The sequence below is a fragment of the Perissodus microlepis genome, chromosome 6 (genome assembly GCF_051167445.1).
Source record: "Perissodus microlepis isolate ML-2025 ecotype Zambia chromosome 6, ASM5116744v1, whole genome shotgun sequence".
In the NCBI taxonomy this organism is placed as follows: domain Eukaryota; kingdom Metazoa; phylum Chordata; class Actinopteri; order Cichliformes; family Cichlidae; genus Perissodus; species Perissodus microlepis.
In genome coordinates this window covers 14,419,328-14,444,642 of record NC_140466.1, presented here as the reverse complement: position 1 = coordinate 14,444,642, position 25,315 = coordinate 14,419,328, and the positions used below count along the sequence as shown (strand labels likewise).

Genomic DNA, 25,315 nt, shown 5'->3' with positions numbered 1-25,315 from the left:
TCATGACCCTGTCCTCCTTTTGGCCCTGTAGACCAGTCTCCCCTTAATATCAGTTAGATTTCTTGTTGTTTGATCTGCAATCTTTGGGTGTGGATGTAATCAAAGTTAAACTCCCAAAAAAAGGAAAAAAGAAACGGAGAGCAAAAACAGGACAGCCATGGCACTTCAACCTGATATTAAATTTCCATTTAGAGCATATGGCTTCAATTCCTGTATGTGCAATAGCTATGTCTATTTACATGTAATGTGTGAGCGTGCCTGGGTTTTGGTTTCTGTTCAACATAGAATTTTGTGGCTGCCCTGAACTGGCATGGATGTGACTTGTCTGTTTACAGCTCTTAACGAGGGAAACATAACAAAAGAAATGTGGAATGATGTTTCCATGTGTATTTATCCTGTTGCATTTTACTGAACTAAGAAGCTAATGGCTAATCATGAGATTCTGATTGTATGTTCATGTTTGAGTTTGCTCTCCTACATTACACAGGCTTAATCTTCTTGCACTTTAAATTGTACCCTGTCCTTTTTCTTTTGTTCATCCATCTTTTTGGAGTAATGAACCTTAAAACTTTAAATAAAGATTAGATTTTTACTGTGATTTATCCTCCTACTCTACAGTTTTATTGAAGTGGGCATTTGGGAACGGCGTGTAAATGCTTTTCATTGATGATATATGGATTTGTATCTATAATAAGTCCTCACATTACTGCTATTAAACTTATCTCCTTTTAATAACTGTCATACACTTGCAGAGAAACATACTTGAGTTATACTTTTATCTTGAAAATCGGACTTGGTAAACAGTGAGACTCATCAAATGGTCTAAATATCACAAGCTGAATGAGTGAACTGATCATTCGCTAAATCAGACCCTCGAACACATCTCAAGCAGCCAAGAAGTTTGAAGCCTCATCGTCGGGCATCGATGGAACCAGCTCTGCTCATTCTTCTTCTACTACTGCAATTTCCCTCCAGTTCACTGAGGGTGTGTTGCTATTTCAGCTCTTTTCTACTACCCTTTTAAGCATTCTCGCTGCACTGTGTTAATGTTAACAGAGCTTATGCATGTCAGTGTTGCACACTGGGTTGATTTCATCTCATTACTTTGGATTGGTGTGTTTGGGGACAGCTCGATAGCTTGGCTCTAGAACAATATCTACCTTTTTTTATTTTTCCATTTGAGTTCTTCTAAAGCCAAGCTATGATTTTTGGTTTCTCTTGTGATGCTGGATGTCTGAAAATGCATGGAGAGCTTTTGCATGCATCACTGGTTGTCTAACTATAAACTCTGTTCATGGGTGATGACTGTCAAGAGCTTGCAGTAAGCTTTTCTTTGGTTGTTCATGTCTCACTGTATTTGATAGTGATTGCATATACAGGAAGTTTGGCTGCTTTTTTTGCATATTTAAAAAAAAGAAAAAAAAAAAAAAGAAAAACACGAAACGAAAACCTTTTGCTCTCTGCACAAATTTCCCACCCTCGGCCCAGTCACTGCCCTGAGTCACCTCACCTTAGGAAACAATTTTGTTTTGTTTTGTTTTGGTGTGTTGAGATTTTTTTTTTTTTTTTTTTTTTTTTCTTCTCATTATTGTTTTAATTATTTAAACCCCTCTGACAATGCCACTGTCACTTGCAAAATTACAGATAACTGCTGGTCACTTTGGTGCTGTAGGCTACCGGCAAACGTTTGGCCTTGGCTTTACAGAGCTTTCACCATTTCTTTATCTAGTACGAGCCTTTAAAGGCTGCCCTTTCCCTCTACACCCTTTCTGCTTGTACTCACACTGCACCGCTGTCACTGTCCTGCTGCCTGTTACCTTCTGTTGTATGTCATGCTACTTGAATCTTCCTTCCCACTTCCTCTCTCACAGGCTTCACTGCACTACCGCACCCTCACCGCCGCGATCACGCAGCATACACCAGAGCCTACTATGACATTATCAAACCTCACGGCGCCGGCGTTACCCCACCGAGGCTGACCTGTGCCGACCTCCCTCCCAGGAGCCTCGAGCAGCAGGCGCTGAGCCCTCAGCTCCGCAGGCTGGAGCAACATCAGAGACAGCTGCAGGAGCTGGAACAACGTAGGGAACAACAGAGCAAACCACTTGAGGAGGCGGAGCAGGAGAGGAAGAGGAGGCAGGAAGAGGAGCAGAGAAGGAAGAAAGAGGAAGCTGAAGAAGAAATAAAGCGCAATAAAGAGGAGGAGGAAAGGCGGATAAAGGAGCAAGCAGAGGCAGCCAAGAAAGAGGAGGAGGAGCTTAGACAGAGGAGAGACCTGGAGATGCAGCTGCAGCAGCAACAAGAGGAGCTGAAGCAAAGGCAGCAAATTATGCAATGGCAGCAGGAGCTACAGCAGTCTAACAAAGGTCAGACGGTGTTGCTGTCCCCCTCCTCTGCCCTCTGCACCATCTACGAAGCCCTGGAGAACAGTGATGAAGAGGAAGTGGATGGTGAGGAAGAAATAAACGAGCTAAAACCCACTAAACACAAGGAACCTAAGCAAAAGGACGTTCTCCATCCTTCCCAGGATGGAGAAAGTTCCTCCCCTTCCCAGTCTCCAGAGCGGCCTCCACCCTTGGATCTGGACTGGGGGAAGAAAGTGGACATAGTCCAACAGCTGATTAATCAGACCCTGCTACTGAATGGAGATAGTTGCTCCTCGCTGCTGTTGTTGCCAGGAGGCGCAGGAGGCACACTAAGCCCTCTGGAGAGCAGCATGTGGCCCAGTCTGCTGCCTTCACTCGCTCCTCCCTCTGCCACGGTCACCTCCGTGAGTAGTTTCTCCCCCGAGGCCACGGGCAGTTCGCCACAGGGGGAGTGGACGGTGGTAGAGCTGGAGACTCACCACTGAAGGACCAGTTACACATTCATACAGGGAACGTGACACAAGTCCTGCCAGTTTATGCACACACCACAGGGTGACGAACAGTCTACTGTATAAACTCCCGATATTCACTCCTGGAGAAGAGCCGTATGGATTGAGGTAAACATTTTGGGCTGGGCATCATCAATATTACATAATCTGATAAGGAACATAAATGAGATCACACTTCTAAAGTCACTTACAATTTTCAGAGTACATGAAGGGATCACAAAGGCAAATTGTATTACTCTGCCCAGACCCATGATCATTTGGTGCTGTAGATCAGTGGTTCCCAACCAGGGTGGTGAATGACTTTGTTCCACGCACTCTTTATTTTTTAGACTTTCTTTGAATCTTGTTTTTCTTCCAAACTACTGAGTAGGTCTACTTACTGGGGGCTTTGAAAGCAGCTAAAATTCAGAGCTGTGGCAAAAAGTGACCAATGTTATTTTTAAGAGATTGTAAGTCCAAAAAAGTTTGGAACCACTGCCCCGAGTTAATTTCAGAGATGATGGTTTTTCTTCCTGTACTGTGAAAACAAGCACAAACAAAACTGTTACCAATGTTTGGTGGTGCTACAGTTGAATTATTGGCTGGTTCTCCAAACACATTGCTGTTAATTAATGCAAAAAAGTCAATGGAGTAAGACTCTCAGGCAGTATTCAAGATGGTAAATTAAACTAAATGGACTGAAAAGGTAAAACGTCTTTAGGTAAATATTTAAAATTCTTCTCTGCAAGTAGGAAAAATGTTCATTGCCAACACTATAAAGAGAAATGTATCCATAGCGTCAGTTGCCGTATGTTTGGTTGTATTTCTATGCTCGTTTATTTTTACTATTCTGAATGAGAAAAGGGATCAGATTAGAACCCGAGCTGAAAGGACAGCATTGACAATTTTAAAGAAAACAAACAAATCAACCAATGTCAAATTTTTGAATTGCCAAACATTAGTCTTAAAATTCTAAATCAGTCAGGCTTGCTTCAGTGATATTCAAACCCGATTTTTAGGTCTGCTTTAGCGTGCATGTAAAATCAGGCAAGACTGAAGAACAGGACGTGAGCTGTGACACCGCCTGAGAGCCTCCGCTGAAAGCCTCTCACTCTGCAGGCGAAGAACCCGAGCTTCATCTCTGCCGATGAAACTCAAGCAGATGAGCACAACCTGACGCCGCACGCTGAAACTCAGCACCTCACTTACCTCTCGCACAACTCTAAACACCAACTTTACACACTAGAACATCACACACCTGAAACCATACGATCACTAACAGACTCCCATCATGCACCACATCTATTGACTGACAGGGTGGAACTGGACACTGTTGCTGAATCTCTGTACTCACGCGCACACAGTGCCAAACAGCAACTGCTGATCCCGGTAAGGCAAACTGTTCCTCACTTGAACCCGCGATTTTTGTTGTGTGGGTGTTTTTGTTTTGTTTTTTTTAAATCAAAGCCATACCTGTTAATTTGTTTGTGTTTACATGCATCATCATCACTTTAGGTAAAAGTGGGGACACACTCAGATTGCACTTAATTCAATTTCTTATAGTGTTTTAAATTTTTACCCGTTCAAATCTAGTTATTCTTGAGGCCTAGACGTCCCTGTTGTCCTATTTTAATGTAAGTTATTCCAGATTGAGGTCAAAGAAATCGTTAGATTAGGAAAAGATGAAGGAAATGATGTCAGTCTGAGCTGCTCAGATCGCAGTTCCTCACCAAAGGTCAGTACAACCTGTGGTCTGTGCAACCCTTTTGAAACACTGGAATCAGGTTTTAGTAAGCTTGTATTCTTATCATTATTATCATTGTTTAGAATGGACAGAACTGGTTAGTGTTTAAATGCTTTTGCAGGATCTGTAGCCCAACGTTATATTTAAATAGTCTTCCTTAGGTTCTCATACTTGCGTTGCTTCAGTGACAGACTGCATGCTTTAAGGCCAGCTGTCAGATGCAGATTCAACGCAACCACTGAGCTCTGGGTTTAACCGCCACTGCTGTGAGGTGCGAGGAGATGTTTAAAAGTGCCATATGTTGATGTCCGTTTGTGTTTAATTCTGCTTCTAGTTGTGAATCTAAATGGAGGGCTCATAAATCTGGCACTCGTCCCCCCTCGCCCCCTCCACATCCTGTTGAGTCAGTTCTTGGCTCGCTGCCTTGGCCTTTCCGCTGTGGATCAGTGGCATAAAGACCGAATTGTGTTTGATAATGGAATTCAAAGCAGGGACCCGAATATTAAACCGCAGACTGAGACTCGATGTTAGGTACTTTTGCCCTTTCCCACGATTGGCTCCAGCAGAGAGTCCGCCACATGTTCGAGCGTATTCTAAAGTTTGCATTCCTGCAGCTCCAGGCGGGGAACACGTGGCGCTCAGTATTTTTTATGTCCTTGGTGTGTTTTCAAGTATTTGCGGGTATATCATTAAAGACTGATCACTGTAATGAAGGGATACTCCACTTTACTTTTGTACTTCAGAGTTTTAGAGTTATAGTAGCAGTTTTAAGAGTTATATTTAGATTTTTATTGAATAGAGAATGAAAGATGTTGAGTGTAAATGGTAGATTTTATTCTTTCTAAGTAAATTGCCTTTCTTCATGTTCAACCAACAGAACTAATGAGCTGAATGGTTACAAGGTCAAACTGAACACATTTCGTTATTTACTTAGGCTCAGAGTCCGTCGGTCTCTCATTTGCTTTGTAATTTATTGAAAATAAAGCCTGTGTGTGCGCTCCTTTAATGTCTTCATGAACCGGGTGAAATGAACCGAATCGGGCCGTCTCGCTCGAGGCCCAGACCGTGGCAGCTTGTTCTGAAGTGTAACGTCTTTGTTCATTTCTGTAGACAAATCTGTGATTGTGTGTAATTATTACAATGCAATGTTTCATGTAAATAAAATGGGGTTTTTTTTTTAATAACACTTTGCCTTTTCTCAACATGAGCGGTTACAAATTGTACAACTGTGGGAATGTTGAAAACATCAGACACGAACTCTTCAGAAATCTTTTACAACATAGAAACCACACATGCAAACTTCACAGTATTGTTGAACAACTTCGCCTCCTCAGGTTTTCAGGCGCCTCTGTTTTTTTTACAGCTAACAAAAGTAGAACTGTTTCTCTTCTGATGTCCAGATGCAAACTAAAAGACACTGAACCTTCTAACAGCTGGACATTCTAGGGTTTGTGCGCAACAGGCTTTGTCTACTTTAGAATGTGATGACATGTGCACTAATAGACACGACCTATTTACAGCCCCTTCAGACATGCACCGCTTTCCCAGAGTTCCCACAGATGTGTTTAAGACGCTGTCCTTTTCTTTGTAAGGTTAAGGATTGGTTTCCAGATGTCATCTGAACTGCTCAGCTTCAGGTCTAAAGGTGCCTCCTGGTCAATTGCCATCAACAGCTGTGATGCTAATATGACTGCAGTAAATGTAGTAGGATTTGTTTATGCCGAGTCACAGTAGTACAAGACTCTAGATGTCGATATGGGTTAATCAGATGAGCAGAGAACAGCCTCTTTATTGTTTGCAGTAACGTTAAAGCATGTCCACTCTCAGCCCGTCTGGGTGGGGTAGGACACAGCTCTCAATCACTGCTGCAGGAGTGTCTGAATGAAGCGGTGAACGTAAAAGTAGCATGCCTGAATGCAGTCGCTGTGACCAACCAGTGACGTGGTCACGTATTGCAAACAACACGGAAACACACAAATACTTAATTCTTGCTCTGACGTCCAAACTGAAACTAGATGTTCAAACGTCTCGCATCAGCTGGATGCAGATGAATCGGCAACACGCTGCATTCAACATGCTTTAAACCTTGAACAGTTTCTTAGGTCTTGTATAAGGCACCAAAACGATGCTCGTTGCTAATCTGTCTCCAGAGTCAAAAGCAGCTTCATCAGGGAGTCTGTAGCCTGGCAGCTAGATGGCTCGTCCTCACCCAGAAACAAGAGTCTGTGGTAGTCGGCCAGAGGGACCTCACACAAGATCCTGAAACATGAACACAGATGAGTCAGAAAATCCTAATCAGGGACACAGCTCAGAGTTTTCATAAATAGGAGCCTACCAGTCATTTATATCATCTGAGTTGGGATCCGGGTCCACCTGCACCCAGCGACCAATGGACCAGATCCCCTTCAGATCATCATGACCGCAGCTATCATCAGCCTCTCTGTGTGGCCTGAAATCCTCATAGCACAGGAAGTAGCTTGAAACCCAGGAATGACACATGAAAGGTGAGAAGTTTTAATGACTTAAAGTGAGCAAGAAATAGGAAACGGAACATGGAGATGCTTCAACATCCAGACTCACTAATCAGTTTCTGCCTCTTTCTCTTCATCGTTGTGGGGTTTCTCCACGTTCCAGCGCATGCGTTTGTACAGCCCCGTGTTGACCTGGGAGAGGTACGGCGTGGGTACACAGTAACGGAAAACGGTCAGCCTCAGGTGGCCGAGCTGACTCTGGCCGATGCAGAACTGAGACACGCTGGGAACAAAAACACAAAAGACGTTGATGTTCAGAGTGAAAAGTTTAGACGAAAATGATGGGAGTATTAAAGAATCGCAAAATGCTGATTCTAAACGGTAGGTTCTGCACGCAGGTGCAAAGAAAATGTGAAGTAATCTGTAGGACAGGGAAGAAATGTGACCACATGAGGTTTAAAATTATTACAGGTTTATGTGTGACAGGTAAACGGTACTAGATATAAAATGTGGACATGAGCAGAAACAGGAGGATGATGATTTGGAGAATCATAAGTTAGTCATATTGATAACTTGTAATGACGTAACAGTTAGTTTCAAAAGTTTAAATAAATACATCAGTGGCATGAATGTCATGGTAATTTTTGGCTTTTTTTATTATATAATTGAACTGTTATTTTTCCAGGGTGGAATAATTGCACAGTATACATCTTCAGTAACAATTGGGTGCACAAGTTTGAATTTATTTTGGATTGACTCTAATTATACATACATTCCCGCTAATATGCTCATGGAATAATTCTGGCTGGATATTGGCTCCAGCAGTTTCCAGTTCATGGCAGGCTTGAGCTTTGCTGGCTCCTGGATGGTTCCTGAGCATCCTAACCGATCCCATCTGAGGGTGACCGTTTGGGTCTGCAGTTAGAAATGGCTCCAAAAGAAGACCTTCCTGACTTATGTAAATCTACAATTCTCCTCCTTAGATCTTCAGAGTTCCTCGGACTTTCTCATTGTTCTAAATCCAATGTGTGCTGTCCAACAAATCCTTTTTATGCAGCAAAGAGAAACTACCAGTTTTAGTCAATCATGATCACTAACACAAGGTTAATGTGTGTTAGTCAGGCTTGGCCTTGCCAAGTTAGAGTTCATTATAGAATCTCCATCTCCACTTATTACAGGGCTTGAGTGAGTTAATGTATATTTTTTGACTTTAGAGAAAATCCAAAATAAATTCAAACTTGTGCACCCAATTCTTGAAAAAGAACGGTTCAAAATTTTAAAAGCATGACATTCATTCCCATAACGAGTGGATGTAAACTTCCACCCACAACTGTAGCTCGATAAGCCTAAATCCTGTTTCATAGTACAAACACACCGTAAACAAAAGCAAGTATTAGTTTGCATAAGCGTGCACCTTTGGGGCTCCTTCTCATCCAAACTGAGAAGATTGTAGCTGGAACACCTCAGCAGCATCTGCTCCAACTTGTCACACAGCTGCTGAGAGAAGTCCAACAGCTGCACGCACACACACACACAGTTTAGAGTAAATGTAAACCACAATATTTTCAAGTTGTAGACACACACGGCACCGATACACCTCCCGCTCGGGCAGTTTGTTCCAACAGCTGATGCACAAACTGTTGTGAAGCGACTGACCACAACAACATAGGATTCATTTCTTATATGAAGTGCAATAAGCTTTCTGTCAAATACATAATTGAACTACTCAACAGATGAACCTGTTGCTTCCAATCAAAGTCAACTACAGTGGTGCGAAAAGTGTTTGCTGCCTACATGATTTCCTTTATTTGAGATTGTCAAATCAATTTAATTAACAAGTAAACAAAAAATGTTTTTTCTAAATGAAGGTGTTTATCATCAAGAGTGGGGGGGATAAAAAAAACCCTACAACTTCAGCAATGTTTATGGTGTTTGAAATTCCTTTTAGCTTGCAATCTGAGCATGGTAACTTTCCAAACTTTTCGTATGCATGAGGAAAAAAATGCTATAAAACTGTGAAAATTTACCCTTGTGCAACTCTCAGCTGGCAGAGGGTTGCTTTGGGACACGATGCTTCTGGTTAGGTGTTCCAGGTGGTTAAAGAAAGGCTGACAGGTGTACAGGAAATTCTGCACAGCAGTAACTACAGTGTCCCTGCTTACACACTTCTGCCTGCCAGGACACAAAAAAACCTTCATGATACAGAGAAATGACCAAAATGAGTGCAACAAAGCAGGAACCTACCCCTGGATGAGGCAGTCAAGTACGCAATCTGTTTTGCTCAAGAAGAACTGGAGCTGCAGCCAGATGCTTTTCTCAACCTGGCTCAAGTCTGGGCAGCTGCAGCACCCATATTTACCACAGGATGGCGCCACAGCAACGTCAGCTAAAAACGATAGTTGCTTCTCCGCCTCTGAAACACCTAATCATGTGCATAAACACAGAGAACAGCATGATGATGATCGCTTCACAGTGCTCTTTCATTAAGGTTTAATATTTTCTGAAAAAGAAATACAAGAATTAGAAACTTTGGAGACAGAGATATTTTTAGAGTAATGCTGACTGCAAACAAGAAAGCCATTACCAAAAACGTCTCCATACTGTTGACTACATGATGGAGAGGCTGATGTTCTCCTGTAGGTTTAAACCACATCAATTTACAGGGTTTTGGATCAGACTGGAACGATTTCATTTTGATTGGTTTGTTGCTTCAAATGTTTATGAATTTATGAAAGAAAATAAATTAAATTATAAAAGTAACAGTAAATTAAAAGGGTTGTTAGATGTTTATTTACATTTTATGTTGTTTTTTAAAATTGGTTTTCTTTTCTTGAATTAGTATTATGTTTTTTCCGATTCATTATTCATTCATTTTCTACTTTTTATTTTTTTTAGGAGAAAAACCATGCACGCCTGTGATCAAAACCATTTTTCACTTTATATTTATTACTAAACATTTAAAAGAATTTTACTAAACCATAAAATGAATGGTGCACATGCGCTATACCCACATAAATTAAAACATAATAGAAAACAGCTGCACAGATGATGGTAAAACACCTCTTTATACAGCCTCCTGTGTTCCAGTCTCTACATCACTTTTGTGGTGCGATTACACTAAAACAAATGTGTAACCGTGATGTTCCTACAAATTCATGTATCGATCAGCTGACTCTAACTTTATGTCCAAACTACTCAAACTGAGCTAATGCACTCATTTCTAATCTCTCCTGCTCACTTCCAATGAAAATCCGCTCTGCCTCCTGTCATTTTGCTAATGCTGGCGTCTCCAAACCATACATCATAGCAGGTCTCACTACCATATTGCAACTTTATCACTCTTTCTGCTTCTCCAAACAGTCATCTCGACTCACTCCACCTTCCAATCACTGTCTGCTTCACCTTTCTTGTGCACTATCCATTAAATTGGATGGTTGAACCCAGGTATTTCAATTCATCTACCTTTACTTACTGTCCTTCTTGTATCTTCACTGTTACACCTCAGACTCTCATTCACACACATGTATTCTGTCTCGCTTCTATTGACTTTCATTCCTCTTCTCTCCAGAGCACACCTCCTCCATATTCTCATTAATCCATCTGTTATTCCTACCACACACTTGTCGTCATACATGTCCTGCTGGCCAGCCTTGTAATCCTCTATCAAGGCATCGACAGCAAATTCCTAGTAGTGCTCTTTGTCATCATTAAACCATACTGGCGATCAGTGATCGTCACCTGTCTCCTTAAACTAGCTTAAACGATTCTTTCCCACAGCTTCATAGTATGTCTCATCAGCTTGTCTCATCGGCTTTATCCCTCTGTTGTTACTACAGCTCTTACACCTTTGTTCTTGAAAATAAGTACCACTTCTTCCCCGTTTCTTCCTCTAACTCTCCAAAACTGTGTTAAACGGTGCCCTCTCTTTTAAACATCTTCATACCTCCACAGGTATGTGATCCGGACCAGCCACCTTTCCACTCTTCATCCTCCTCCTAACAGCCAATTTTCTTTTGCACTGACATGTACTACGGTGTCTTCTACCCTCTGACCTGTATATGTGCCGATTTGCAGACGGTCCTTGCCGTTTGAATCCTGTAGATCCAGATCCAGGTGTTGCCCTGATGCTGACACTTCAGTGACCGACATGCTTCCCGCTGCAGGCAAGTGGACGTTAACTGAACAGCTGCTGAAAATCAAACTACATTAGAGAAGCATTTCTGGCTTTGCCACAGGCATCACGAGTGAACTCTTTACTAACGTCCTGCTAATTCACGCTAACACAGCGATCTAGCTAGCTATGGGACGCAAACACGAAAAGAAAGTGAAATTTGGCAGCAAACTACTGTTTTTATTAGAATTAACGAAAAGGATTATTATATGTTAAGCTGGGATCGCCCCAGCTCACTAGCACGTTTACTGGGAGCCGGCTTTACCATTAACAACTTCGCTAGCTTAGCTGTTAGCCGTTACCCTTATTTTGCACGTCAGCCTCTTGTCCAAGGTCAAAGGTCCCTGCCTAGCAACAAAAAAGTAAATAAAAATAAATAAATCACGTAAAGTTATAAGCTTCACGATTTTACACTGCCTGCAATTGTGCGTTTTCTTTATTTTTCTTTATTTTTTTAATTAAATTTTTTGTTTTTAAGTTTTTTTTTAATTTAATTTTTTATTTGACACTGAAAAGCAACAGAACAAAAACACATAAATGGGTCTGTGAGTCAAAATTTCCACCTAATAAATTGAAATTTCAAGATATCTTGAAATTTCAGCTAATTCCGAATTAACTTTCGAGATACTTAATTCATAACTGAAAATTTTGACTCAAGTCCCTGAGACTTGGTTTAACTCTAGTAAGCTTTTATTTTATTTTTTAATTCATTATTTTCCCTGTGGCAGAAAGAAACCGATTTTTTTTCTTTTTCTCCTGCAGCACAAATATGCTAAAACAGATGCGCTGGAGCAAATGATAGCTGATTATTATTGATTTTATGCCACATATTTGAATTATTGTTATTGTGAAATTGGGGGAAATCTTAAATCTTAAACTAACACTGAAACTAATACAAATCAAACTGAAAATGAACAGTTTCTACAGTTGAAAACTAAAGTGAAACTTTCAATGCGGCTCTGGAAAATGACTGAAACGAAACTAAACTGAAACCTAAATACTACTACTAATAATAATAATAAAAACAAATTGAAAACACTAAATTTTAATAGGTCCTCTTTAAACATTTGTTTATAGGCAGATATCAGCCAATATGACAAATACCAATATAAAACTAGTGCTTGCATTTCAAAGCTTGTGCAAATACACCTATTTTTGTTTTCAGTCCCTCCTTCATACAGAGAGTTTAACCATCATGCCGTGCTCTGTTAGCAGATATCACCGAGATAAGAAAAGTTTTTCATAACCTAAATAACTCCACCCCTCAGAACAACTGGACTAAAACATCTGTGTGGAAATTTTAACAGTTTATTACAGACATCTGTTTGCCTTATCATGAGTCATTGCTGCCTTTCACTGCTCGAGTCACGCTCTTTGATGAACGTAGGTGACTCAGCTGTATTAAGTTTATCGTTGTGAGCCTACACATTTAACATATATTTAGGATATGGTATGTGAGTCCTCTGTCCCTGCTCTTGTCTTCTGCCCCCGCTGAAAGATTTTCATGATGCAAATGAGATATGCAAATGTGCATCAGTTTATCTTTGTTAAATCTAACACAGATACCCACTCACACCACCCTAACATCAACTGACCCTGTCATGAGCTTCTCTCTCCCACACGCAGGGTTTGTATTACATTATTATTAACATTTCTGCTCAATGAGAGAGTATCAGCCTGTTAAACAGGTGGGCCTCCATAGCTGTAAATCTGTTTTTTTTATGGCTTTTCAAAGGCAGGGTTTTTCTTTATTGATGTAAACGTGAAAGTGGGATGGCTAATGGTGTGTTATAATCTGTATTATGTGTTGTTCCAATGGCAAATTACTTGTCTTCAGACACTTGAGACCTGTAGTTTTGGTCATAAAGGGCTGGAAGTGGTCAGCAGCAATACTGGAGTAAGCTGGGGTGTTTAAATGATGCTCTTTCAGTACAAAGGGGCCCAAAGTGTGCCAAGAAAATATCCACCACAAAATTACACCACCACTACTAGGCTGAGCTGTTGATAAGGGGCAGGATGGATCCACGGTTTCATGTTGTTTTACGCTAACCGTTTGGGTGTTGGAGCAGAAAATAAGACTCGTCAGACCAGCAAATTTCATCCAAATTTTCTGATGTCCAGATAATTTGGGGTGAGTCTGTGCAACTTTTAGCCTCAGTTTCCTGTCTTTAGCCGACAGGAGTGTTAGTTTCCATTTAATATTATTTATAAAACAATATATAATAATCAGGTACCTTCAGGCTGAAGTTGTACTGCGGTTGTTATTCTTCATTTTTCGGTGAGACAGGCTGTTGTACATACTGATGTAGATCTATTCTGTTTATGTATATGTGTGTATTTACTGAATAGAATCACCATGAAGCAGGTAAAGGCTCTGCGTGCTTTACAAATTCAACAGTTGGTTCATTACAAGGTAACAAGCAGCGCTGCAGCATGTCACATGACCTATCCTGCGCGCCCCCGCTGCCCCGCTCTGGACCAATGAGCAGCCCGGTCGATTTGGAAGGGCGTCGGGAGCGCGCGGCCGGGGTCTCGCGTACAAGTGTTGCGTGCTGCCGCTTTGCCGTCAGTTAACCGCTGCCTGGATGTCTCACGGCGGGTGAGGCTGTCCATCTCGAGCGGCAAAACAAAGAAGGAGCTCTTTTGTGGTGTTTTTTGACTTGAGCCCAGAGCGGGATGTGTAACGCCCAGGTTAGCTTCCCGCTGTCCCGGGTTTGCGGCTGTGTGAAGGACTGACAGGCGGGTTTTTTCTTCTTGTAAGGCATGTGATAAGAGAGAGGAGGCTGTGAGGCGTGTTCACGGATGTAACCGGGAGCTGGGGAGAGGGAAGACGGGGGATCTCCTCTGGTTTCATGTCGGCTGTGGATGTGACCGTTCAGCAGGGACGTGCTGCTGGATTTTTAGCTGTTGAATGGCAGATACTCACAGAAGAGGATGGTGATGAATGACTGCGGAGCTCAGTAGTTTGCAGTTATCTGAATGACTTGTGTCTCTTGTTAAAACGCGCACACACGGTGGAGCCGTTTTGATTGTTCGTGGAGTGGAGTGGGGGCTAACGCTGGTTAAACAACACAGGGTGGATCAGTTCAGGCGCGGCCACAGGCGGACCTACAATGCGGATTACCTCCTGACTGTTTGCCTTTGTGTCATTACACATTTGCCTGAAGTTGAGATAAGACTCGCAGGCCTATACGAGTATCTTTTCTTATTTCATTGCCTTAAGAAAGGAGACATCGCGTTCATCTGTGGGCCGAATCCCCACATGTGCACAAGTGGTCCGTGAATCTGCACGGACTGAAGGCAGCAACAGGGACAGCCATGGCGAACGACTCCATTCAAGTAAGTTTTATCAAGTTGGATGTCCTGAAGCCTGCAAACGTGGTCTGAATAAAGCCAAAACTGGCTCACAGATACTCATCCTTTGAAATCCAGACATTTCTGTTGACACAAATTGTATGAAGCCAAAATAGCTGTTTTAACTTTTAAGTTAAGCAGTATTGTTTTTTATAGAAAGTTTTTTTTCCCTACAAATGTAACGAGAATAGTGGATTTAACTGACCCATGTTTTGTTAAAATTTGGCACAAATTTGCACAGGATCTTAGAGCCTAAGATGGCTTTTCCAAAGCTCAGAAACATGAGCTCATTCTGACATTCGAGTCTCCCAATCAATTGTTTGGTGAAAAATTAGTAGTTGGTGATTGCTATTATCTTAATTGATTATTGGTGGTGGCTTGGTGCTGGAGGCCATTAGTGGCCCCCGTACCACACTGTAAGAACCAACAACCTGTCAGTATAAGTGGAAATGGATAGTTTGCTTCTTGTTAATAATATATGATGGGTCCACTGTCTGGTCCTGCAAAGAGCTTGTGCAGAGATCTCCTGCACCTTGCTGTGTTTGGCTGTTTGCTGTGACCTGGTGAAGCTTGTTTGGTCCAAAGCTTTATTGCTTTCATAGTGTTGTGTGTGTGTGTGTGTGTGTGTGTGTGTGTGTGTGTGTGTGTGTGTGTGTGTGTATAGAGGAAAGGCAGGTGCATGCAGGCACAATACTGGTGTTTGCTGTAAAACAACACTCACTATTTCCAGCTGCCTTCAGGCATCACTTGAATGTGAATGCTTTAGCAAAATAGGAAGGAGTGCTTAGTTTGCATTTACAGGGAATAGGTGTGTGCTGAGTTAAAGAGAAACATGATTTCCTGAAGTGGCGTTTAGGTAATGAGTTAATTGATCGTTGCTTTGACTCATCTAGTCTGAAACTGAAGAAGATGAAGGGGGCAGATAAGCTTTATGAGATTCATACACACTGGATTTGAGAAGCTGTTGACATTTAGATCTGTGTGTCAGCTGATGTACAAGCCTGGAGCTGCATGCAGCTGAGAAATGGGTGTGTCCGTGTCGTCATGCAGATGACGTCAGTGTACAGGTTGTCTACTACTTTGAATTCCTATTTGTAATTTAGGAACGTTAATGCCAATTATTCACGGCTGAAAAATTGGCATTGGTTTACTCTGTAATTAGAGGTTTGGAACATATGCAAGTGAAAATACAGAAGATGAAGAAGATAATAGAGGTGATAGCTACAGAACAGAGTCGGTTTTAAGCGGGCTGCTTGCAATAATAATGAAATATGAAATTTATAACCAGTGTGCAAGTCTACGAGTTCCTGTTGCCATAAAGTGTTGACTAAACTCAAATGTTGTTTGCCCACATTCTGTCATTTCACCCATGCTGCTACTTCCCTCCAGTACATTATAACCAAATAAGGTGTGTTGATCTGCAAACGCATTCATGGATGCAGGCACACATGAGAACTCGTGCTCTCACTGGATTTTGAGGGTTACCTGGTGACAAAGCTTGTAGTTTTCCTCCAGTAGCTAGGTTGTTGCTCATGGGGCCTGTACTATGAGGCAAGTTCAATAAACCCAAGACAGCTTTTTCTCTTAACTAGCTTCACTTACACTAATATGGATCATCAGGCTAAGCAATCACACAAAGGTAGTTATCCACATTTACAGGAGGTAAATGGGAAATGGACTGGTTCTCCTATAGCTCTTTTCTGCTTTATTACTCAAAGCACTTCACACAACAAATGTCATTCACCCATTCTTACAAGCACTTTTTATATTCTTAAGTGCTTTCTGTGTAACATTCACGCTCTGATGGATGAATGGAAGAGGAACTTGAGCTTAGGATCTTGCCAGAGACGGAACCACCAACCATCCAATTAATAGATGCCCAGAGCCACCTCCTCGCCTCCTTCCTGTTGACATACTAAAGTATTTCCAAGTGAGCTGAGAGACATACTCTCTCCATTGTACTGAGTCTGCCCACAGTAGGAGAAGCCTGAGACACATCATCTAAGAAACATTCATGTAGCTATTCTGATTAAATCCTCAAAGACTACTTTCCAATTCAGAAACCCCTATAAAGAGGAATAAAACAAGAGACTGTTAGTCTGCCAAATACAGAGTTCCTGTGGTCCCATCATGCAGCCAGGCCAGAGGAGGGGTTCACTATATGGACGTAGGGATTTGATGCTATGTGGCTTGGATAGCGGCTCGGTGCCGCAGTCCGAGAGGTCTGGTCGGGTAAAGATACCATTCAGTCAGAGCAGCTTGTGTTTGTGAGATGGGAAATTTAAAAAAGCAGCATGATAAATTGATGGAAAGGGGTATGGATACTAAATTGATTTAATTAAACAGTAAGTAAAGTTGCTAAAGTGTGTAAGTTGCTACACGTATCTTTATCACAGATCTATGGTCAAGAGATTTGTCTTGTGATTGTAATGTCGTATCCCATTAAATGAATTAATTAATGTGTTGCTTCAGTGTTTTATTACAGCATGTAAAACTGTTTCTGCAATTTCCTTTCAAAAAGAAAAGCTAAAAAAAATTCTGTAAGTTTAGTAAGTACAAGAGAATTGCTTCTTTGTATTACGATCATGTCACTTTTAAGGCTTCTAACAATAGTACTGCTTTAAAACTACTCAAAGCCAGAAGGGAAACAAACAAAAAACAGAGTAAAGGTTGGTTTGAAGGATAAAGCATTTTCCAAGGAAAAAAGTGATTTGGATACAAAACATTTAGGAAAAGAACTTTCAAATGTTTGCGTTGGTATATCAAGTCTAATTCATTGAGAGATTAGTCTAGGAATGACTGTTGGCTACAAAGACAGCGACTTTATTAGATTTCCCCTTTTATTTGTGTCAGGAAGCTATGAGCACCAGCATGTGTCTTTAGGAAAATGAGCCCCAGTTAATTATGCTGCTTGACTACACCGTATTATGTGACTGCTTTTAAAAGCTTTCTGCCTCTTTAACCAATTCTAGCCTCGTTGTCCTTGACGTTAAAGTGCCAATACACGCACTCTGTGTCAGACGTCCTCACCGGGTAAACAACTATCTGCCCAGTCTGTTTGGCATAGTACAGAAAAAATCTATGCCAAACAGATAGGTCTAATTTTGGTTCCCCTGCTCCGCTGACCAATGTGCGAGATGTGCCATTGATTGGAATTTGTAAATTTGAATCAACCACCTAATGAGAGCGCCTACAACTTAAAGCCAGATGTTTTTTCTGCCTCCCACAAAAGATGTGGTTATGTTTTTCTTTCTAAGAATATCGCAAGACTCCAATAATCAGGAGGCAAACAGCAGCACTAAGAGCAATTTGATATTTCTCTGGTCTGCTGTGTACATGTTTCGTTTTTATCATGGTCTCAGGAGATTTGGAGTCTATGGAGAAGGATGGTCAGTAAAAGAAGGAAAACAGAAGGAGATCTAGACATGGACTTGGGTCTTTGATCTTTTCCAGTAAAGTTGAAAAGGGAGAGGCTACTTTAAGTGGCAACCGCTTCAGCAGAATTGGAAACCCCCTTCTCTCCACAGGACCTGATGATGATGTACTGGTGGAACTTCCTCATGTTTTCATGGAGCGGGTGCATCAGCTGGAAGCAGTCTGCGGGGCATTCATCTCTAAATTTACCTTATATGTGCTGATGCAGGGTTTCAGCACTTGTCCAACTTCTTCAGCACTAAGTGTATGACACAAAGAAATACTTCAGTTTTTTTCCTGCTTCCAGTGTATTAAGGGAAGCTGTTCGTATGACTAAATCTATGTAGTAGTCAGTAGACATAAGAACTGTATCAAGTCATGGCAAAGGTCTTATTTTCTTCTTTTGATTTCATTGATGTTTATTTTTGCCCTTAACTCTCTTCTTTATTATTTTTTAACTTCGTCACTTGTTTTTTCAAACAGACACATTTAACATTTAAGCCTTGTTTCTAATGGCTACTGAGGTACATTACCTTAAAGTTTGTAGCTTTTGTCCTAGGTAGTAAAACACCTTTGTGTAGTCAGGACATGGCAGGTCTCCAGGCTTCCTAGTTGATGCATAAATCAGTCTTTCTTTCTTTTTTTTATGGGGTTTCCATTTTCAATCTTCATCTTTAACCAACACAGACTGAAGTAACTTAACTTGAGTTATCTTATCACCTCTCTAAGGATTTATTTGTTCAGCTACGCAGAACTCCTCCACAAGTCCTGCAAACACGTCTTGATGTGTAAAGTTCCTGGAGTTCCCCTCTAAGTTCCCATTTTTGTACATCAGAGGCAGGCAGTGAAGCTCTACAACCTTCCCCTGGTGTGCCGCTTGTTTGCCCCCACAGGAAAACCATGTGAAACAGCCCCAATAGAAGCCTGAAACCAACTGCGTCACACTTCCCTGCGAAGGTTAGAAGGCGGACAATAGTGGAGTCGAGGGGAGATGTGTCACTTCTTGTATGTGGATGGATCTGTTGCGTGGAAAATTTTGAAAATCCTGTATTTGTTCACTAATGACAAACTTTTTTTTTTTTTAACACAATTTACATGAGCACACATTCAGGCCTAATATTTAAAGACACACACAGAGTCAGACACTCCAGGGAATGCATAGGAGTGCTTCCCATAAGCCTCACAATGACGTAAGGAGACAGTTATGCACACAAAATAGACTTTTCTCAGCACAGCCCCGTGGCCATGTAGGCAGACAGAATCCACAGTAACGCATCAAGGAACTGTTGAGAAACCAGAGACTCTGAGAGAAAGCTAATATCCACATTCATTTTCATAGCAGGCCTCTCAGTTTAATAAAACAATGTGGACTAATGGGGTCATGTACTCCCTATCATGTGATGTATTCACTCGCATGAATGTTTCTGTTTTTAGGCTTGTAACACATGATCAGAACCTCCTACCAGCTCTACTGCATATCTGCCTAGTCTCTGACCTTCGTGGAATTTTATAGCATCTACAAAACCATTAACACTAGTTGTTTCTACTGAGAAGTCAAAGGTCAAATGAGTGTCATCAGAAGCGTTAGCAATTCAAACCAGTTTGACGATGATTAAAATTAGGTTTTAAAAGCCCACCAACGCTATTCCTCTACCACACATAATCCATGTTTCAATCATAGGCAGTATAAAACATGGATGTAGCCACCATGGTGTGAGACATTGGTTTTGGAGAGCCAGACTAATAAAAACTGTCATCAGAACTGAGGCACTGACTTCTTAGTGTCATGTGGTGGTTTGTGTTGGAACTGTCAAAAATGTGGTGACGCCCCTAACTCCAGTATCCAGGTGGATAATTTCAGGAACAGCAGAGATGTTATTAAGGGTAGAAGCTACACATAGAGTTAAAAAACAGCTGTTTTGTACCAGGTTCTAAACCTGCTTTTTGATCCTGTAGAGTTGGGCATTTTAACATTAGACCGTTCGTACCTGTCAATGCAGCAAAACTAAGGGAGGATTTAGGATCACCTGATTCAGCACTAACCATGTGCTTTACCAGAAAGGAAAGTTTTAAAGTTAATCTGAAAAGTAGAGATAATGTCCGTCTCCCGAATCCAAGCTGGGAGCTGGTTCCACAGAAGAGGGGCCTGAGATCTGAAGGGTCTGTCTCCCATTCTACTAAATATTCTAGGAACCACAGGTACGCTCACAATGTCACACCAATGGAGAGTAAAATGCTCTATTGGTGTGACATTGTGTTATTGGGTCTCTAAGATAAGATGGGGTGTGATTGTTGTCAACTATTACAGTTGCTCTGTTACTGCTCTCCCTATTATAGCAGCCTGCCAAGGATCTTCTCAGTTTTGTCATGCATTAAATCATTTTGTCCCTCTCACTTCTCAAATTTGTTGATCTGTTGAAATGAGTGTAAAGGAACCACATAAGAGACAATAAACATCTCATTAGCAGGCAAATCAGTCTTTTAACAGCGTCTAAAAATGGGGCGTTTTCTTACAGTAAATTACATGTTTGGTACTGATGGGAAAACAAAATAAGAGCTTTAATAGCACTGGCTCATTGCTTGGATCGTTGGTGCCCTGATAGGAGCATTTCAGATGGGGGCAAAGTTTTGCAAGGGCACAACAGTGGAGGGAAGAGGAGGGGCCATGGGGCGATGTGCTGATGATGAGGCTCTACGGCCGCAGCGGTACAATAGGTTGTATTGTCTGACAGTAGCAGCCCAGATCACATTCAGTTCACTATGAGTTCATTTTCCTCATCCTTGTTGGAGCGTGTTAGTGACCACACCCTCACTAACCAACCAGCCCAGCTGCCCACCCTCAGGCAAGGTATTTAAGTCCGATACATATGAAGTGTGGTTAATAGTTTTTTGGGTGGAGGTGTTTGTTTTTCTTAAACTGAGAGCCTGCCTGTGTGCTTGGTAGGTGTGATGAGCCGCAGCAGCTATTGTAAACTGGCGTTCCTGTCCGTGGATTTTTTTTCCCCCTCCCTGTTTCTTTATCTTCGTTTCACATCTTGCCTTCCCTCTGTGCAAACATCCCATAATTCCCATGACCTCATAGCGATGTACCCCTGCATTCCAGCTTCGCATGGACCCCTCCTTCTCCCCAGACGCTCGCACACAGGCCAGCGAGGCTGAGCTCACACACTGTTGTGACATCACCTATCACCCCTGGCCAGTTAACCTCCGCCAGCTTTCTGGGTGAGAACTGGGAGGGCCGGAGTGATCAGGAGTGAGTGGCTCAGGGCGGGTCACTCAGTTAAAACATAAATGAAACAGACATTTCACTGCCTGTGGCTGTTTTTCATCGCATGAGGCCAGGCCACAGATGCCGAAGTTCTGCCCTCACATCTGCATCCGTTAAAGTTGGATACCACCTCTTTTTTTTTTTAATGTCGAGTCTTTGAAGTTTCATTATACGATGGCAGTAGTTCCTCACTTTCGTGCTCATTTGGGTCCCGGCCTGGCTTGTCAACACCAGCAACCTTGCACTCGACATACCTCGACCCCTGACCCCTTCCTCATTATGGCAGTGCCCAGGGCCCCTCAGGACACATACATCGATCCCAGCCTCATCGGTCAGTCCTGCCGTGCAGTTTAAACAGCCACTCAGTTAGGTTAACTGTCTCTGAACCTACCAGAGGACACTTTATATATTTAGAACAAACTCAGTCTTTGCTGAAACAATCAGGGAATTGGGACGGACAACTGAATGCATGGCTGCTGTGATGTTAGCCTAAGGATTTGTGCTTTAAAGTGTAGGTTACAATCCTTCTGAAAGAACTCGAATAGCAAATAAACCAAATAATTTAGTCTGCCTTAAACTGTGGTGCATTTAAAACCCAACGCTGAGCTTACGTCTAAAGGTCAGAGACCTTTGTTTTTAGTAAAAATAAATCAACAGAGAGCACTATGCTGTAATCTCTGGTGTTGCCGGAGGGAGAGTATTTCAGGGAAATGCGCTCTTCCCCTAATAGGACAAGATATTTGGAGATTTAAGCTGATGCAGTTTTAGAGTTTTGATTGGTTCTGAGGAGAAATAATCAGGAAATGGAGTGTTTTATGTGTTGTATAGTAAGCATTAGGCATGAATGTTGATGAACAAAGTGCAGGCCTGCACAAACCCTGATTGTCTCTCATGCTGCCATCCTTAAGCGAGCGATGCTCTCATCCTCCTGTACACAATATGAAATTTAATCCCGGTGATTTTCCTCACAGCGGGGGGGCAGCTGGTAAACAGTCCATGAACAAAGCAATACACCATCAGTTAATGGAATAAGCTGGGCATGCTTCGCTGTGTGCCGTATGAGTGAGCCTCATGGGGCAGCCGGGGGATTTGCTTCCTGTTAAACAAAAAGATGGCTTGTCGAGTTATTATTTTATCTGACCTTTTTTAAACAGAGTTTCTGGCACAAATGTGGGTTTATTGAGCAAGTAGTCACAAAATTGCTCTTATATGCTGATCATTTTTTCCTGTTTAAGCCAGCCTCACTGCCAGGTTGAAATCTGGTTGACTGGACACATTTGTAAAGTGGTGCTGAGAGTTCAGTACACCGCGGGTCAAGAAAATACTATAAAATGAACAAAAAAGCAAGCAAAGTAAGAAAATACCATCACAGATTTTGCATAGAAGGATGTACAGCTTTTAGAGACGTTGCCAAAAAGAGAAGAAAACACCAGCAAATACAGAAATGCTATATAGCACTAAAGTGGAAATACTGTTACCAAAACAATTTTGTATTGTCTGTGTGTACTTGATTGCTTTGTGTCCTGCAACACTGCAGATCTGCCGTGATTTGACATAAACGTGTGGTTTAGGACAAAAGAAAGGGTGTGGGGGGACGGTCTGTGGGGATGTGGTGACGCTGTAGAAATAGATGACAGGCTGATGCTGGAGTTTCCAGAAGTCAGATTGTGGGTTCAAGAATTTTCTTTTAATTTTGTGGGTGTTATGGTCTCTACTTTTTTGGTGTGTGTGAGTGTGTAATGATTGGTCATTAAAATGACAAAAAGTGACGGCAAGATGGTGAACGTGTTGTGAGGAAATGGTGGAAATGAGCAGCAGAAATGTCAGAATGTGAGACTGATGGTGGCAGATTGCTGTGTCATCTATTGTGCCTGCAGGAGAGCCTGAAACCTTCATATGGCAGATAAGATTTACTTGTTCCAGCATAATGCAACGTATGATCGGTGTCGCAATCTGTAGCGCCGGACTGAATTGACAGCCAGGCATCTAATTTAGCGGCCAGCATTGGCAGAATGATGTTTTTTTTTCCCCTTACTGTACAGTGCTAATGATCGTGATGAAATTACAGTATGTAAGGCAAAAAAACTGAGTTTATACAATACTAATGAGCTTGAAAGTCAATATTTGGTGTTGCCACCTTTATTCTTAAGCACAGCAAGCTTCCTTGTAATTTCTCTTAGTAGTCTTTAGGAATAGTTCTCCAGGTTTCTTGAAGGACATCCAAAGCTCTTCTTTTATTCTGTTATCTGTCAAGATGACCCCACATTACTTCAATAATATTGAAGTTCGGGCTCTGGGGAGGCCAATCCATGACTGATAGTTATGGATGGGAATTGAAAACTGGTTCTTGTTGAGAATCGGTTCCCACTGTTTCAATTAATTAGAATTGTTTGCCTTTTTTGCAAAGTTACTAAGTTTGTGGTAAACGGCTTGCCACAGTAGAGGCCCCCGATTTTCCGTAAGTAAATGTGTTTAACTGTAGGCAGGGACATTACTGGATATTCTTGTGCAATTGCTACAGAATAATTTATGTTATACTTTGTTATTGCTACAGAAGAATATTTATTTTATTAATATTTTACATTTACAATGGTTTTTTTTTTCTGGGAACCCCGTGACATCCCATCGAAGAGCCGTAGGCTGTGGATCTCTTAAGATCTCACTGTTGGGTTTGTAAGGCCGTGTTACTCCTAAATTTCTGTCTTGTTCAGAGAGAAGATATAAAACAAAGTTGTAAGCTAATCGACCTGTGTGCTCCTTTTTAAAAAAACAAGAATCGATAAAGAATCGAATTGTTAAACAGAATCGAAAATGGAATCGTGAAAATCTTATCAATTCCCATTCCTACTGATAGTATTTACTGGATTGGCAGTGTGTTTGGGGTCATTGTCATGCTGAAAAATGAAGCTGTTACCAATCAGATGCTTTACAGATGGTATTGCAAAATCTGATGGTAGATTTCTGTGTTTATAATTCCATCAACTTTGATAAGATCTCCAGCACCACTGGCTGAAATGCAGTCTTAACCATGACAGAGCCTCCTCTTTATTCTACAGATGGCTCTCATTAAGACTGAAGTTCTTGTGTAATTTGGCATCCCTCAGTTTTCTTTCTCTCTTCCTCAAGAAAGGCATTTTGACAGCCACCCTTTCACTATTGAGGTGGAAGCATGGTCAGCTGAAGGATCAGATCTCTGGTCCTGTGTCAGGTCGTTGCTGTTTCTCAAGGACATTACTTTCAGATACTGTTAATCTATAAACATTTATTTGGACCTAGTTTACAGTTTTTTGTGCTTCTGTGGTTTTAGTTAACGGCGCTTTGGAAATCACCTTGTTGACACAAAAATACTGTTTTATGCCTGTCATTTTATTAATTTTGGGGAACTATGTGTTTTTGTGACTGAATGCTTGTAAGTGTTTTTGCAAAGCTGTCTGTTATGTGTACACATAACACTGGTTAATCCCTTGAATTGGGTGCCTTTTTATTCTTGAATGATTCATAGGTCAGCATTAGGTGGAATAAGAAACCAAAACACATTCCTCTGAGGAATAAAAGGGCTGGACTGGAAATCTGTGAAAAAGCAGCCGATGTCCAAAGAAAAGATTTTCAGAAAACCTGGAGAATTGTTGCTCGAGACCTGTTAAAATTCCAAGAATGTCTGGCTCCTTGGATGAAAAATATAAAGAAATAAAGGGTGACTCAAGACTTTTGCACAATACTGTGTATTCAGCTCTACATTAATTTTAGAAACATAACTAAACCCATTTAGGGGCAAGTGTAAATCCAGTATTCACTCTTTTAGCTCTGCTTTTCTTCTCTGACTCCTGAGGAATACAGTATCTGTCTGTATGTGTTCACCAGCCAGTGGTTAACTGACAGGTAATCTTTGAGGCTAAGAAGCTAGTGTACAGAGAGCTTTTGGAGTGTTCTCACTGAAAAGCCCCCTTAGCACAAAAACATCCCTACGAGAGCCCTGAAAGCAAACAAAGATAGTAAATTTGTGGCCAAATCAGCTGAACAGTCAGCTTAAACTCACATC

At 41.5% G+C, this 25,315-nt stretch overlaps 3 protein-coding genes across 4 annotated transcripts in view; 2 read left to right on the top strand and 1 right to left on the bottom strand.

Annotated features, from left to right (window-relative positions):
- prr36a (proline rich 36a) overlaps positions 1 to 5,777 on the top strand; it is a 31,466-nt gene extending 25,689 nt beyond the window's left edge. For both annotated transcript variants that reach the window (XM_084930956.1, XM_084930955.1), the window contains exon 6: positions 1,872 to 5,777. In XM_084930956.1, the coding sequence (XP_084787082.1) occupies positions 1,872 to 2,851 (980 nt within the window). In that variant the 3' untranslated portion in view covers positions 2,852 to 5,777. The remainder of the gene's footprint in view (positions 1 to 1,871) is intronic.
- A 79-nt stretch (positions 5,778 to 5,856) lies between these two features.
- On the bottom strand, positions 5,857 to 11,558 carry c6h19orf67 (chromosome 6 C19orf67 homolog). The gene is made up of 7 exons (XM_084930957.1): positions 11,122 to 11,558; positions 9,314 to 9,491; positions 9,097 to 9,241; positions 8,484 to 8,584; positions 7,179 to 7,352; positions 6,934 to 7,074; positions 5,857 to 6,857 (listed from the first exon to the last, which is right to left on the bottom strand). The coding sequence occupies exons 1-7, from the start codon at positions 11,216 to 11,218 to the stop codon at positions 6,734 to 6,736; spliced, it is 960 nt and encodes a 319-aa protein (XP_084787083.1). The 5' UTR covers positions 11,219 to 11,558; the 3' UTR covers positions 5,857 to 6,733.
- A 2,185-nt stretch (positions 11,559 to 13,743) lies between these two features.
- pkn1a (protein kinase N1a) overlaps positions 13,744 to 25,315 on the top strand; it is a 65,152-nt gene continuing 53,580 nt past the window's right edge. The window contains exon 1 of the mRNA XM_084930953.1: positions 13,744 to 14,579. Within this exon, the coding sequence (XP_084787079.1) occupies positions 14,559 to 14,579 (21 nt within the window). The 5' untranslated portion in view covers positions 13,744 to 14,558. The remainder of the gene's footprint in view (positions 14,580 to 25,315) is intronic.

Excerpts from the sequence above, each read along its gene's own strand:
- c6h19orf67 (XM_084930957.1), bottom strand. The coding sequence starts at position 11,218 with ATGTCGGTCACTGAAGTGTCAGCATCAGGGCAACACCTGGATCTGGAT. Across the intron at positions 9,492-11,121 it reads GCAAATCGGCACATATACAG|GTGTTTCAGAGGCGGAGAAG; the intron begins GTCAGAGGGTAG and ends GCACATGATTAG. Across the intron at positions 8,585-9,096 it reads CAGCTGAGAGTTGCACAAGG|CTGTTGGACTTCTCTCAGCA; the intron begins GTAAATTTTCAC and ends GTGTGCGTGCAG.